Source organism: Rhincodon typus, chromosome 26, assembly GCF_021869965.1.
Source record: "Rhincodon typus isolate 14 chromosome 26, sRhiTyp1.1, whole genome shotgun sequence".
NCBI classification, from domain to species: Eukaryota; Metazoa; Chordata; class Chondrichthyes; order Orectolobiformes; family Rhincodontidae; genus Rhincodon; species Rhincodon typus.
In genome coordinates this window covers 23,681,840-23,696,908 of record NC_063357.1, presented here as the reverse complement: position 1 = coordinate 23,696,908, position 15,069 = coordinate 23,681,840, and the positions used below count along the sequence as shown (strand labels likewise).

At 42.2% G+C, this 15,069-nt stretch overlaps 2 protein-coding genes across 5 annotated transcripts in view; one reads left to right on the top strand and one right to left on the bottom strand.

The window, feature by feature from the left end:
• Positions 1 to 10,007, top strand: part of tmem248 (transmembrane protein 248) — a 39,206-nt gene extending 29,199 nt beyond the window's left edge. For 2 of the 4 annotated variants that reach the window (XM_020521294.2, XM_048612708.1), the window contains exons 5-7: positions 1,620 to 1,803; positions 6,409 to 6,552; positions 7,961 to 10,007. In XM_020521294.2, coding sequence (XP_020376883.1) covers positions 1,620 to 1,803; positions 6,409 to 6,552; positions 7,961 to 7,981 — 349 coding nt within the window. In that variant the 3' untranslated portion in view covers positions 7,982 to 10,007. Of the gene's footprint in view, positions 1 to 1,619; positions 1,804 to 6,408; positions 6,650 to 7,960 lie in introns of those variants that run through there. The other 2 variants (XM_048612710.1, XM_048612709.1) reach the window with 1 other exon arrangement.
• Positions 1 to 15,069, bottom strand: part of LOC109936781 (rab effector Noc2) — a 251,067-nt gene that overhangs the window by 204,178 nt on the left and 31,820 nt on the right. The gene's annotated exons all lie outside the window — the stretch shown is intronic.

The following is a 15,069-nucleotide window of genomic DNA, read 5'->3' as shown; positions in this document are numbered from 1 at the left end:
ACTGCACCTTTGTTGAGATTTTCTTTCCTGTCTAGAATGCCTCTCCATAACTTGGTCTTTTACTTTCCCCATTCTGTTGGTCTTGCGCATACCATGTTGCAAATATTTTTTATTTTATTGAAAGCTGTTATAGAAGATCTCCTAAAAACTATTCATAATTTGTGATGGGTTATAACTATGCACATCTGTGACCCTGCATTTGATGAACTTTGCAGCACTGTTGCCCTAATTTTTGTTTCTTCTGTGTGACCTTCAACTTCTGTGCATGGCGGGTTTAGATGGAAGCAGATGTCTCACAGCAGGGTTTTCCAATAGCTGCATGGTCATACAACTGTAGGGAATGTTGCAGCAATGCATTTTGAGGGAATTTGTAATGTTGTGTTTGTCTTGTATTGATATATTTTGATTTTTTTTCCCTCCAACGTAACCAAAAATTGTTATGCGTTAAAGTTTGCAAGGAAAAAATTGATGAGGGCAGAGCAGTAGACATTGTTTACTTGGCCTTTAGTAAACCCTTTAAGGTTCTACATAGACTAATTAGTAAAGGTAGGTCACATGGGATTCAGGGTGAACTTGCCAGTTGGATACATAATTGGCTTAATGGCAGGACACAGAGGGGTGGTAGATGGTTGGCCTTTTGGACTGGAGGCCTGTTACTAGCGGTGTTCCATAGGGATCGGTTCTGGGTCCTCTTTTGTCATGGTTAGTAAGTTGGTGGGTGACACCAAAATTGGTGGCATCGTGGCTAGTGAAGAAGTTTTTCTAAGATTATAAAGGGATCTTGATCAATGGACTGAGAAATTGAAGACGGAATTCAATTTGGATAAATGCATCGTATTGATTTTGGTACAACAAACGGGCAGGACTTCTACAACATTACCCAAGGCCGTACTGTTAATTGTATAACTGAGGGACCTAGGGATTCAGTTACATAATTCTTTGAAGTTTACAATATATATAGACAGGGTGGTTAAAAAGGCATTTAGCATGCTTGGCTTCATTGCTCAATCCTTTGAATATCGGAGTTGGAAAGTCATGTTGAGATTGTACAGACATTGGTGAGGCCTATTTGGGAGTACTGTCTCCAGTTCTGGTTGCCCAGTTATAGGAAGGATATTATTAAGCTAGTGAGGGTTCAGAAGAGGTTTACCAGGATGTTGCTGGGTATGGAAGGTTTGAGTTATAGGGAAAGGCTGGATAGACTGGGACTTTCACTGGAGCATAGGAGGTTGCTAGATGACCTTCAGTGGTTAATAAAATCATGATGGGTATAGATAGGGTTAATGGTAAGACTCTTTTCCCTAGGATGGTAGATTTCAAGACTAGGAGACATATTTTTGAGGTGAGAGGAGAGAGACTTTAAAAAAGGGTGTGGGGGTAAATTTTTTACAACAGGTAGTTTGTGTGTAGAATGAACTTTCTGAGGAAATGGTGGATGTGGACCCAGTTGCAATGTTTAAAAGACACTTAGGTAAGTACATGAATAGGAAAGGTTTGGAGGGATATGGGGCAGGAGTAGGCAGGTGGGACCCGTTTAGTTTGGGATTATGTTTGGCATGGATTGTGTCTTTCAAACAAGATTTAATATTTGAAGTAAAGTGAAAATTACTTTTTTACAGCCAGCCACCACATTGCATCCCTGAAACATTCAGTAATGCTACCGTCTGGTATAAAATCTTCACCACAGCTAGAGATGCAAATACAAAATATTCACAGGATTACAACCCATTTTGGTGTTACAAAGGAGCAATTGGGAAAGTGTATCATGCACTTAATCCTAAACTAACGGTCATTGTGCCAGATGTAAGTAACGTATTATCTTACTATATGCATGTAAAATACAAAATTAACCTGATGTTTCATAGTTCTTGTGTTTTTCTTTCTTTAGCGCTCTAGTGACAAGCTGCCAACCCATTAACATTGCCTAAAGTTATATAAACTTTTGCACATTTAAAAATGGAAATTGAAACATTTTACTAATTTATCTTATTGTGTTTATTTACTAAGAATTTTTTAGTTCAAACTAATCTACCACCTAATATTTGTATGGGCCAAGAACCATTCAGTAGGAAATTTAGTTGGTCCGGATTATGGTATGATATGTCTACCGTGAACTTTACCCCATCAAAGTTTTATTATTTTTAAAAGACTTCTCAATTTTTTTCTCTTCCGATTTTTGCAGTTTGTATTTGATGTATGCCTTGTTGGTAATACCACGGTTGGGTCGAGTCTATTCTGTGGATGCTGCCCAATGTAAAATTATATAAATCATAGGAGTGTCAGTTGGCTCAGTTGGCTGGATAGCTGGTTTGTAATGCATAGTGATGCCAACAGTGCAGATTCAATTCCTGTACCTGCTGACGTCACCATGAAGGTACTGTCTTCTCAACTTTGCCCCTTGCCTGAAGTGTGGAGACCCCTGGGTTAAACTTACCACCAGTCATCTTGGTCTAATGAGAGAGCAGCCTATGGTCCTCTGGAACTAAGGTGACTTTACTTCTTGCTAGTGAGTACAGAATTAAGAGAATAGTGCAGATGAATGCGTGGCTCAAGAGTGGGTGCAAGAGGGAGAGTTTTAGATTCCTAGATCACTGGGACTGTTTCTGGGGCACGTGTCTATTGTACAAGTGAGATGGTCTGCACCTGAACCAGAATAGGGCCAACATCCTTGCAGATGGGTTTGCTGTTGCTGTTGGGAGGAATTTAGACTAATTTGGCAGGGACAGGAGTTGCCGTGTTAATCCAATAGGGACACAGCGCACTTGAGGAAAGGTACAAAGGCAGATGAAATTCAGCTGGATGGTCTCTACTTTAATGATGGGAGTATTAGAGCTAAGATGGATGAATTAAGGGCATTGATTAATGCGTAAAATTGCAATGTTGCCATCACTGACACATGGTTGGGGCGTGAGGGCAGCACTGGCAATTCAACATTCTGGGGTGTAGGATTTTCAGGCAAGACAGGGGAGAGTGTAAAAGTGGAGGTGATGTTGCATTATTAGTCAGTGAGTCAGTTACTGCAGTACGGAGGGATGATATCTCGGAAGGGTCATTTGAGGCTTCATGGGTAGAGTTTAGAAATAAAAAGGGGCATTCACACAGCTGGGACTGTATTATAGACCTCCAAACTGTGAACTTGCAATAGTGTTTTGGATTGGGGTATGGCAGATTTTAATAAAAGAAGGCATGATCTGGCCAAAGTAGGCCGGGAACAGCTACTTGAGGGGAAATCTATGGCAGAATAATGGTCATGGGATTGGAGGACAGCTAATGTCTTTTCACTTTTTTCAAGAAGGGTATTAGAGCTAAACCAGGGAATACAGACTGTTGAATCTCACATCAATGGTAGGGAAATTATTGGAGAAAATTCTAAAGGAGAGAGTTAATCTCCAGTTGGAGAGGCAAGGTTTGATCGAGGATAGTCAGCATGGCTTTATCATAGGGAGGTCATGCCTAACAAATTCGATTGCATTTTTTTGAGGTGACCAAATGTGTAGATGGGGCTAGCACACTTGATGTGGTTGATATGAATTACAGCAAAGCTATTGACAGGGTCCGACATGGGAAACTGATAAAGGTGACAAAAGCACATGGGATCCAGAGTAACTTGGCAAGTTGGATCCAAAACTAACTCAGTCACAGGAGACAGAGGATGGTAGTAGAAGGCTCTGTATGACTGAAGGCTGGTGTCCAGTGGCATAGCACTGAAATCAGTGTTGGGTCCCTTTATTGTTTGTGAATTACATATGATATAAACATATTAAATGATATAGAAGGAAAATGTGGGGGGCAATGATAAGTAAGTTTGCAGATGACATGAGGATTGACTGGGTATTTGACAGTGAGGAAGAAGTTCTTGGGTTACAGGAGGATATAGGCGGATTGGTCAGATGGACCAAATCGGTGGTAGATGGAATTTAACCCTGATAAGTGTGAGATGATGCACTTTGAGAACTCCCTTGTCTTGTTACTTCTTCCAATGAATGGCAGAACGTAAGGAAGTTCAAAGGGACCTTGGGGTGCTTGTCTGCAAATCCCTGAAGACAGCAGGACAGGTTAATAGATTAGTTAAAACAGCATACAGGGCACTTGTCTTTATCAGTCATGGCATCGATTATAAAGCAGGAGGTTATCTTGGAGCTGTACAGGACTTTGGTTGAATCTTAGCTGGAATAGTGTATGTGGTTCTGCTCACTCCACCACAGGAAGGATGTGATTGCACTGGAGGGGATGCAGAGGAGCTTCACCTGGAATGGAGCAGTTGAGCTATGAAGAAGGGCTGGATAAGCTCAGGTGGTTTTCTTTAGAGCTGAAAAGTCTGAGAGGGGTCCTGATGGAAGTGTATAGAAAGCAACTGTTCCCCTCAATTGAAGGGTCAGTAACAATGAGACATAATTTTAAGGTGAAAGACAGGGGTTTAGAGGGATTTGAGGAAATTTGACATCTGGAATGCACCGTCTGGGAGGGTGGTTAAGGCAGGAAACCCCATAACCTTTAAAAAGTAGTTGGATGAACACTTGAAATGTTATAACATTCAAGGCTATAGGCCAAGTGTTGGAAAGTGGGACTCATGTAGGTTGAGTAGTTATTTTTTTAATGGACTTGATGGGCTGAAGGGTCTCTTCTGATTTTAATGGCCCATATTTAAGGCATGCAAATTTACTGGCAGTTAACACGTGTAATCCCAGTATCCTTTGATGTTAATAAGGCATTAAAATTCCAAGATAATAATCAGATTTTTTAAGTTACAAAAACAAAAAGTGCTGCAAATGCTGAAAGTTTTAAAATCAGATGCACAATGATGCTGGCAGCACCTATGGAGGGGGAAATAGAATTGAAGTGTCAGTTCAATGACAGTCCATTAGTATCTTTACTCTGGTTCTGTCTGCATGATGCCAAGGTTCCTCAGTATACAGAACAGGCTAAGTATTTCAGTTCTGGTGACCTTTTGATTTTACCTCTAGCTGTGAAAATGTGCAGCTACTCTCACTTCTTAATGGATTGAACATTCTTTGGAATCATCAAGTCTAAAAACCTCTGGTCAGGATTGATGGGCTTCTGGCTGGTGTGCATCAATTTCATTATCTCACCCAGCAGTAGAATAGACTAGCTTGCTGTCATTGTGCCTCAATTTGCCTAAGAGAAATAATCCTCAGTTTGCTTGACCATGCAGCTATGTATACAAACAATAGACAAGATCAAAAAAAGGACAACAGAATATCAGACGATATGTAAATAGATTAGTATCTACTATAAAGCGAGCATATAAATTGTTAAAAAGGTAACCTTTGAATGTGGCGTGAGTTATGAGAGCTATTTTTTTTAGAATACACTGAATCCTTGGCTTTATGATTGGATGCGTAGAATACAAAACTAAGGAAGTAATGCTAAATCTTTTTAAAACACTTAGTAGGCTTCATTTGTAGTACTGTGTTCAATTCAGGGCATCTCCGTCTCGAAAGGATGCCAAAGTCTTTGTACATCTGCTGAAGAGATTTAGGGGGATGAAGGACTTGAGTTACATGGAGAGACCACAGAAGCTTAGAATAGAATCCCTACAGTGTGGAAACAGGCCCTTTGGCCCAACAAGTCCACACCGACTCTCAGACCATCCCACCCAGACCCATCCCCCTATAACCCACCTAATCTACAATCCCTGAACACTATGGGCAATTTAGCATGTCCAATCCACCTGGCCTGCACATCTCTGGACTGTGGGAGGAAACCGGAGCACCTGCACAAAACCCATGCAGACACGGGGAGAATGTGCAAACTCCACACAGACGGTGGCTCAAGGGTGAAATCGAACCCGGCTCCCTGGCGCTGTGAGGCAGCAGTGCTAACCACTGAGCCACCGTGCTGCCCCAAAGCTTGTGGTGTTCTTTTTAGAGTAGAGGGTGCTAGGAGGAGATTTGAAAGAAATGTCCAAAATAAGAAATAGGTCAGAAATTGGAGGATACAGATCTAATGTGATTAACAAAAGACCCAGAGGTGGCATGAAAACACTTTTCTTGCAGCTCCTTTTTGTGATTTGGATTGTGCTACCTATTAGAGTGGGGGAATGATTCAATTATGACTTTGAAAATAAAATTTAGTAAGTACAAAACAAAAAAAAATTACAGGGTTATTGAAAAAGAATGGGCAAATAAGATTAATTGGATAGCGAAGAACTGGCATGGACGGAAAAGATTTGCTGTATCATTATAATGTTTACATTATGCAAAACCGTGGTCAAGCTTTTGGATTGATTTGCTAACTGATGAGGATTGTACAAATTTAAGGGAAAGAAAGAAATGGTGAAACTTGTAAAATGAAGAATACAGATGCATGTTATTTTCTCTTCAACGCACTTTGATTTTCGATCTGATTGTGCAAAGTTATTCCTGCAAAAATCTTTTTCATTTACAGGATGACCGTTCACTCATTAATTTGCATTTGATGCATACCAGTTACTTCCTGTTCGTCATGGTGATTACAATATTCTGCTATGCGGTTATTAAAGGACGGCCAGGGAAAATACGACAAAACAATAGTGAATTCTGTTCAGAAAAGGTAACTCCTTCTTTTCCTGTGACTCAGCCCGATTTAAAGAGAAATTATACTCTGATCGTGATGCCTGTTAAATACAGACACTAACACAGTACATAATTGTGAGTATTATTCTCATTTTCCTAATATAAAATGAGGTCTTGGATCATTGCTATTGTCTAGAATTTAGTTTTCACCATTAATTAAATATTGGAAGCATTTAACATGTCATAATTAGTACTTGTATTTAAATTATGAACATTAAAAATGTTAAAATATTGTGTATTATTTGTGTATAATGTTGGCTGCAAATGGTTATTGAATATTAGAAACCCTAGAATTCTATTTTTCTTTAATTTTAATAAATGTAGATTGGAAATGTTACCTTGAATATTACTGAACAGCTCTGGTAGTACAAGAGCTTGGTTACCATACTTTTGTGATTCCAAAACTCTACTTTTTCCAACCAGGAATCCATGTAACCATAAATTTGGTCTGCTTATTCTGTGCTGGCCTAATTAACTCTTAGTGTGTTCAAGTTACGCAAATAAACAGGCCTCATATTCAGCAGCTGTTAACTTAGTTTACTAATGTATAAAATAAGGCAAAGTACTCTGGATGCTGGCAAACTGAAGCAAAAACAGAAACTGTTGGCAAAACTCAGCATGTCTGGCAGCATCTGTGGAGGAAAAAAGCAGAGTTAACATTTTGAGTCCATCAAACCTGACAGGTAGGAAAATGTAGTATACCTGCTGAAGACCAGTTTGGGAGGTAGGGAGAGGTGAGCGGATAGGTGGAGACAAAGCCGGGAGGTGGGGGGGAAGAGAGAGACAGACCCTGCACTTTGTTTTTTGTTTTTTGTTTAACCCACCCCCATACCGTGGGTTGTTTTCAGTACACACAACCAATTTTCACTTCCTCTCAGCTCTCATTATCTATATACCACTACGGTCCAAAACCAGAAACAAGACTGCCCACCATGACAGACCATACCATATAAATTCGGAGCGGGACAGAACAACAGCACTTCAGTGGAGGCTACACAGCACTAACAATGTCACCTAGAAGGGAGACGAAACGTTTGCACGAAAACCAGTCAGCTCAGCGAACCAGCCAACAACTCTCATTGTCATTTATTCAACTTCTCTTCTGTCCTGGCCTACTATCAATAATTCCCTCCTCTGCCTACCCCTTTCATATCTCTGCCTTTCTCTGGGTTCCGTCTCCACCTATCTGCTCACTTCTTTCTCCTGTCAACTTGTCTTCAGCTATCACTTCCTATCTGCTATCAGATCTGAAAAAGAGTTACCGGGTTCGAAATTTGACTCTGTTTTCTCCCCACAGGTGCTGCTAGACCTGCTGAGTTTCACCAGAAATTTCTCTTTGTGATGAGTGTATGCTGGTTTGTATGTGACTTTTCTTTCTTTTTCAGGTTGCACTATCAGAAGCATAAATCGCCCTCATTACTGGAAGTGGACAGGTTGTAGCATTTGCACGTTGAACCCAAAATTATGGGTGTTGACACTTTTGATTCCAGTGTCCTGCAACGTTGGTTTATTCCAACCAAAGACATTTTAAGTGCCTGTATTTACTTTGTACATATTTGTAATAATATATCCAAAACCAGTCTGTCGATGCACTTGTGCCACATGCTAATTGCGATTTTTAAAAAAAATTAAAGACAAAAAAGTTTGCGACCATACCCAGTCTAGATGTATAGAAAGAAGGTTCATGAAGATTAACCATGATTTCAGAAGCATTACTTTTCTGTTGAGGATTTTTGAACTCTTTTGAGGCTTTGAGTTGCAAAAATACTTTTTAAAAATAAACCAGTAACGTGTATCAAATGTGTAAATAATGTGTTGGAAATATGTGCTGTAGTGGTATATGCTGCATTTCTGACACCAATGATCTGTTAAGTATTTGAAGTTGATGTGTATATGTAGTTCAGCACAATTATTATCTCTTGTTAATGCTTGACTGAAAAGGCATTAAACCTTTTGGAACATTGAAGAAGACAAATGTATATTATAAAGCATTTCAGTACCGCTTGAGCTTGCAGGAAATGTATACGGAACTCATTGTGTAATTTACTATACTGCTGTCCAGCATAAGTGCTTGCTTAGACATGCCAGTGTTGGCTGTATTATGTGTATGGCTTGCTGGAATACTGTACACAATTTCTTCCACCTTTTCTCTCCTATGTACAGACCTCTCTCCCCTCTTCCCAATCCAACCACTTCCTTAGTCAAACTCTATTTGCATGTGTAGTATTGTGTGCAAACTGGTCCACAAAATTGCCTTAATCTCAATCTTTCTATTGGCCTTATTTTTGTCTTTTCTTGTTTTGTTAATACCCCCTTCACAACTTCTTTTGTTGAATTCACATTGTTTATAATGTTTGTAGTGATTGTTAAATGAAAGGAATTCAAAGCTATCATAAAAAGCTTAAAATGAGAGTTTCAGAACTTTGCTCCCCAAGGAGTAAAGTGGCACTTATTTAAAAAAAAATTGATAAAATTGATCAGAGGTCTCAATTTTAGACTACACTTATCATTAATTCGGTGTATTTCTGTGGAGTAAAAGATTTTTTTTGAGTTCCTTGATCCCTTTCCAGTTATTTCATTGTTTTGAAATGAGCCTTATTTATTGAATTAAACCAGAATGAAACAAATCTTCTGACGATATGCTGGTAACAATGGATCCAAACAGTGGTGAAAAGCAGTGAAGAATGTGGGGGGGAGAAAATCTCAGTTTTTGATTACTTTGGGTATTACACTTCTACTTCCCCAAGCAACTTTCTGTTAATATTTACGTGACACAACTAAAAATTTTTGAGTTTGGAAAATGAAATGTACTTCATTTTGCGAAACAGACTTTCAGATAAGCATGTGATTGGTTGTATTGGTACTCAAGTATGCTGAGATCAAATAGTCTGAAGTTGTGTTTTTTATTCCTTCCTGATTCAGTTAGAAGCCACCTCAGCACTACAAATAAAACATAGAATGCAAATTAGGCTTGATTCAAAATACAAGTATGTCAGCCCTGACTAGAATTGCAACTTATTGCAGTTTCTGACTAGTATGTTAAATATTCCATAGCATACATGTTGTGCATCTGTGGAAGTTGCTTATTTTCCACTCCTGTCTCCTAATTTGAATGTGGAGATGTATTGATTCCGAGCTATTGCATAAACTGAGATTGCCTCTGTAAATGTGATTTTTAACCGTAGTCATGTTGCCTCAAATCTCAGTTCATTGGCAAAGTGCCTGAGCACTGTTAGAATGCCCCATAGTTTGTTTAGAAAGGGAAATCTTTTTGTGACTTGTGTTGCTTGTTGTCTTGTTGCATGATTGTAATCATAACACATTATTTTATGACAATCTCTGGTTTCTGGAATTTCTGTGCTTTTTGGTAAAATTTGCATATGCTTTTGCTGAATAAAAGGATCCAATGATTAAAAGTGTCATTTACCTCAATTGGAGCAAACTATTGATCTGTGTTGAACAACTTCCGAATTTGTCTGTATTTCATTACTTTGGGATATAAGACTGTACGATACATTTGCACCAATTAATAACAATTGTAACCTTCTGTACCTTTGGAGGACTGTTCATAGATATGACACATCATTGCTTTAAAAATTCAGGAGTACTACTTGAAGAAACAAAGTTTTCAGTGCTTGCCACAATCAGTGCATATGTACAACACTGTCAAATTTCACAATGAGATCAATTTTTAAATTTTAGCAACCATAGAATATTCATTTCAGTAGTTTTATCATCAATGCAAATTTGGCCATTCATTTCTACTTTGGACTTGCCGCAAAGCAGTCTTCACCTCAGAACATCAAGATTAACTTTGTCCAGTTGATTGACGAGTACCAATTGAATAGCAAGTGTATTAACATGTCCATAGTTGTCCAGCTTTTGATCAGCACAACACTTAATTGAAAGCCACAAAAAATGGTTAAAATTTCACAAATGATAAACCTGCCCCCAACACACGTCTACCACACCATGCTGGATTTTGTAGGAGGATAATCATTTAGACTGAACGGCTTTCCAGATACCGATCAATCCTTTTAAATGTTTTCAGTGAGCTAGTATGCCTTCTGTTACCTGTGTTCCCCACAACGCTGGCTAACTAGGCTTCTTGGGCTTCAGGAAGTCTGACAGCTGATGGAAATTGAAAATGGCTCAATCAAACTGATGAGTGACTTTTCTGTAGGGCTTGTAGACCAAGAGTGACAGTATTGCCTCTCCTCCATCCCTAACCTCCAGGTCCCAGTAAGCTTGCATCCAAATGGCCCATCCCTAACCCCCCTCCGACAGGATGCCACTTAGACTGTATTTATCAGGAAATCACTCCTAATTTTCACACATCAGGTACAAATCCACTCGTTCTCCTGGCTGCTTAAGCTTATCAATGAAATCTGCACTTCAAAGCGCTGAATCTTACCCTGCTCACTTCCCATTTTACAATTATTATTGAGCCCCTGTCTTTTCCGATCCTTGTGTTTTGCTACCATCTAGTCTTAAAAAGCCTAATTCAGATTTATATTTCCACTATGCTTCAGTATTCTGTCATAGCTTTTGCATTCCTTCCATTTCACCTCTATGAATCAACAGATATCTGCAGTGTGTAAATCCAAGTTGTAAACTAAATGTTTTAACTTAAGTCAAATTTTTAGAATTAACAAAAGTTAATCCTCATTCTTTAGAATGTTGTAAGTGCAATTTTTGCATTCAAAAATTAATTGATAATGCTAAATTGATTAAATATGTGACTGTTTATGCAAACAATAGTCTTCATGGATAGATCTTGCAAAAGTTTGCTGTTGTCATTCTCCTGCTATCTGGCTGGGTATCCAGTAGTTCTTTCCCAGCTTGTGCCTATAATTCTCATAGTTTAGAAGCTTTAACAGGATAATGATCGAGAGTAGGCGCTGGCCTAGTGGTATTGTTGCTAGACTATTAATCTATCAGCTAAAAGTCAACAGCAATGTGGTTGACTTTCAATTGCAATGTGAAATGGCCTAGCAAGCATTCAGTTGTACCAATCACTACACAGTTTCATAGAAATGAAACCGGACAGATCACGTAGCATTGACCTAGGCACCAGAAAAGACAACTTAAGAAACAGCATTGTTGGCCCTGCCGACCCTGCAAAGTCCTCCTCACTAACATCTGGGGGCTAGTGCCAAAATTGGGAGAGCTGTCTCACAGACTAGTCAAGCAACAGCCTGATATAGTCATACTCACGCAATCATACCTTACAGATAGCACCATCACCATCCCTGGATATGTCCTGTCTCACTGGCAGGACAAACCCAGCAGAGGTGGCAGCACAGTGGTATACAGTCGGGAGGAAGCTGTTCTGGGAGTGCTCAACATTGACTCACACCCCACGAAGTCTCATGGCTTCCAGTTAAACATGGGCAACGAAAACTTGTGATAACAAGGTGTAGAACTGGATGAACACAGCAGGCCGAGCAGGAAAGCTGATGTTTCGGGCCTAGACCCTTCTTCAGAAATGGGGGAGGGGAAGGGGATTCTGAAATAAATAGGGAGAGGGGGGAGGCGGATAGAAGATGGATAAAGGAGAAGATAGGTGGAGAGGAGACAGACAGGTCAAAGAGGTGGGGGTGGAGCCAGTAAAGGTGAGTGTAGGTGGGGAGTTAGGGAGGGGATAGGTCAGTCCAGGGAGGACGGACAGGTCAAGGGGGCGGGATGAGGCTAGTAGGTAGGAGATGGGGGTGGGGCTTGGGGTGGGAGGAAGGACAGGTTAGGGAGGCGGGGACAACTGGGCTGGTTTTGGGATGCGGTTGGGGGAGGGGAGATTTTGAAGCTTGTGAAGTCCACATTGATACAATTGGGCTGCAGGGTTACCAAGCGAAATATGAGGTGCTGTTCCTGCAACCTTCGGGTGGCATCGTTGTGGCACTGCAGGAGGCCCAGGATGGACATGTCGTCTAAGGAATGGGAGGGGGAGTTGAAATGGTTCGCGACTGGGAGGTGCAGTTGTTTGTTGTGAACCGAGTGTAGGTGTTCCGCAAAGCGGTCCCCAAGCCTCTGCTTGGTTTCCCCGATGTAGAGGAGGCCACATCTGGAACAGCGGATACAGTATATCACATTAGCAGATGTGCAGGTGAACATCTGCTTGATGTGGAAGGTCTTCTTGAGGCCTGGGATGGGGATGAGGGGGGAGGTGTAGGGACAGGTGTAGCACTTCCTGCGGTTGCAGGGAAAAGTGCCAGGGGTGGTGGGGCTGGAGGGGGAGTGTGGAACGGACAAGGGAGTCCCGGAGAGAGTGGTCCCTCCGGAAAGCAGATAAGAGTGGGGAGGGAAAAATGTCTTTGGTGGTGGGGTCGGATTGCAGATGGCAGAAGTGTCGGAGGATGATGCGTTGGATCTGGAGGTTAGTGGGGTGGTACGCGAGGATGAGGGGGATTCTGTTTGATTGTTATTGTGGGGAGGGGGTGTGAGGGATGAATTGCGGGAGACACGGTCGAGGGCGTTCTCGACCACTGAGGGGAGGAAGTTGCGGTCCTTGAAAAACAAGGACATCTGGGATGTTTGGGAGTGGAATGCCCCATCCTGGGAGCAGATGCGGCGAAGGCGAAGGAATTGGGAATAGGGGATGGCATTTTTGCAGGAAGGTGGGTGGGAGGAGGTATATTCTAGGTAACTGTGGGAGTCTGTAGGCTTGAAATGGATATCGGTTTCCAGGTGGTTGCCAGAGATGGAAACACAGAGGTCCAGGAAGGAGAGAGAGATATCAGAGGTGGTCCAGGTGAACTTAAGGTTGGGGTGGAAGGTGTTGGTGAAGTGGATGAACTGTTCGAACTCCTCGTGGGAGCACGAGGCTGCGCTGATACAGTCAGTCATCGATGTAACGGAGGAAGAGGTGGGGTTTAGGGCCAGTGTAGGTACGGAAGAGGGATTGTTCCACGTAACCTACAAAGAGGCAGGCATAGCTTGGGCCCATGTGGGTACCCATGGCCACCCGCTTTGTCTGTAGGAAGTGGGAGGAATTGAAAGAGAAGTTGTTAAGGGTGAGGACGAGTTCGGCTAAGTGGATGAGGGTGTCAGTGGAGGGGGACTGGTCGGGCCTGTGGGACAGGAAGAAGCGGAGGGCCTTTAGGCCATCTGCATGGGGAATGCAAGTGTATAGGGACTGGATGTCCATGGTAAAGATGAGATGTTGGGGACCAGGGAATCGGAAGTTTTGGAGGAGGTGGAAGGCATGGGTGGTGTCACGGACGTAGGTAGAGAGTTCCTGGACCAAGGGGGAGAAAATGGAGTCGAGATAAGTGGAGATGAGTTCGGTGGGGCAGGAGCAGGCAGAGACAATGGGTCGACCAGGGCAGTCAGGTTTGTGGATTTTGGGAAGGAGATAGAAACAGGCGTTGCATGGTTGGGGAACAATGAGGCTGTGGGTGGGAGGTCACCTGAAGTGATGAGGTTGTGGATGGTTTGGGAGATGATGTTTTGGTGGTCAGGGGTGGGGTCATGATCAAGGAGGCGGTAGGAGGAGGTGTCGGAGAGCTGGCATCTGGCCTCAGCGATGTAGAGGTCAGTGCGCCATACTACAACTGCACCTCCCTTGTCCGCGGGTTTTACGGTGAGGTTGGAATTGGAGCGGAGGGAGCGGAAGACTGCATGAAACAAAAACTTGTGCTGATTACCACAACCTGTCCTCCCTCAGCTGATGAATCGGTACTCCTCCATGTTGAACAACACTTGGAGGAAGCACTGAGGCTGGCAAGGGCACAAAATGTACCCTGGGTGGGGGATTTCAATGTCCACCACCAAGAGTGGCTTGGCAGCAGTACTACAGATCGAGCTGGTCACGTCCTAAATGATATAGCTGCTGGACTGGGTCTGCAGCAGGTGGTGAGGTAACCAATAAGAGGGAAAAGCATACTTGACTTAATCCTTACCAGTCTACCAACTGCAGTTGCATCTGTCCATGACAGTATCGGTAAGAGTGACCATCGCACAGTCCTAGTGGAGAAGAAGTCCTGCCTTCACATTGGGCATAACCTCCATCGTGTTGTGTAGCACTATCACCGTGATAAGTGGGTCAGACTTTGCACAGATCTAGCAACTCAAGACCGGGCATCCATGAGGTGCAGTGGGCCATCAACAGCAGCAGAATTGTACTCCAGCATAATCTGTAACCTCAACGCCTGGCATATCCCCCACTCAACCATTACTATTGAGCCTGGGGATCAATCCTGGTTCAATGAAGAGTGCAGGAGGGTATGCTAGGTGCAGCTTCAGGCATATCTGAAGATAAGCCATCAACCTGGTGAAGCCACCAAACAGCAAAAGCAGCAAGACAGAGCTAAGCGATCCAACCAATGGATCAGATCTAAGTTTTGCAGACCTGCCACACCCAGTCATGAAGGGTGGTGGATGATTAAACAACTCACTGGAGGAGGAGGCCCCACAAATATCCCCATCCTCAATGATGGAAGAGCCCAGCACATCAGTGCAAAACATAAGGCTGAAGCTTTTGCAGAACTCTTCAGCC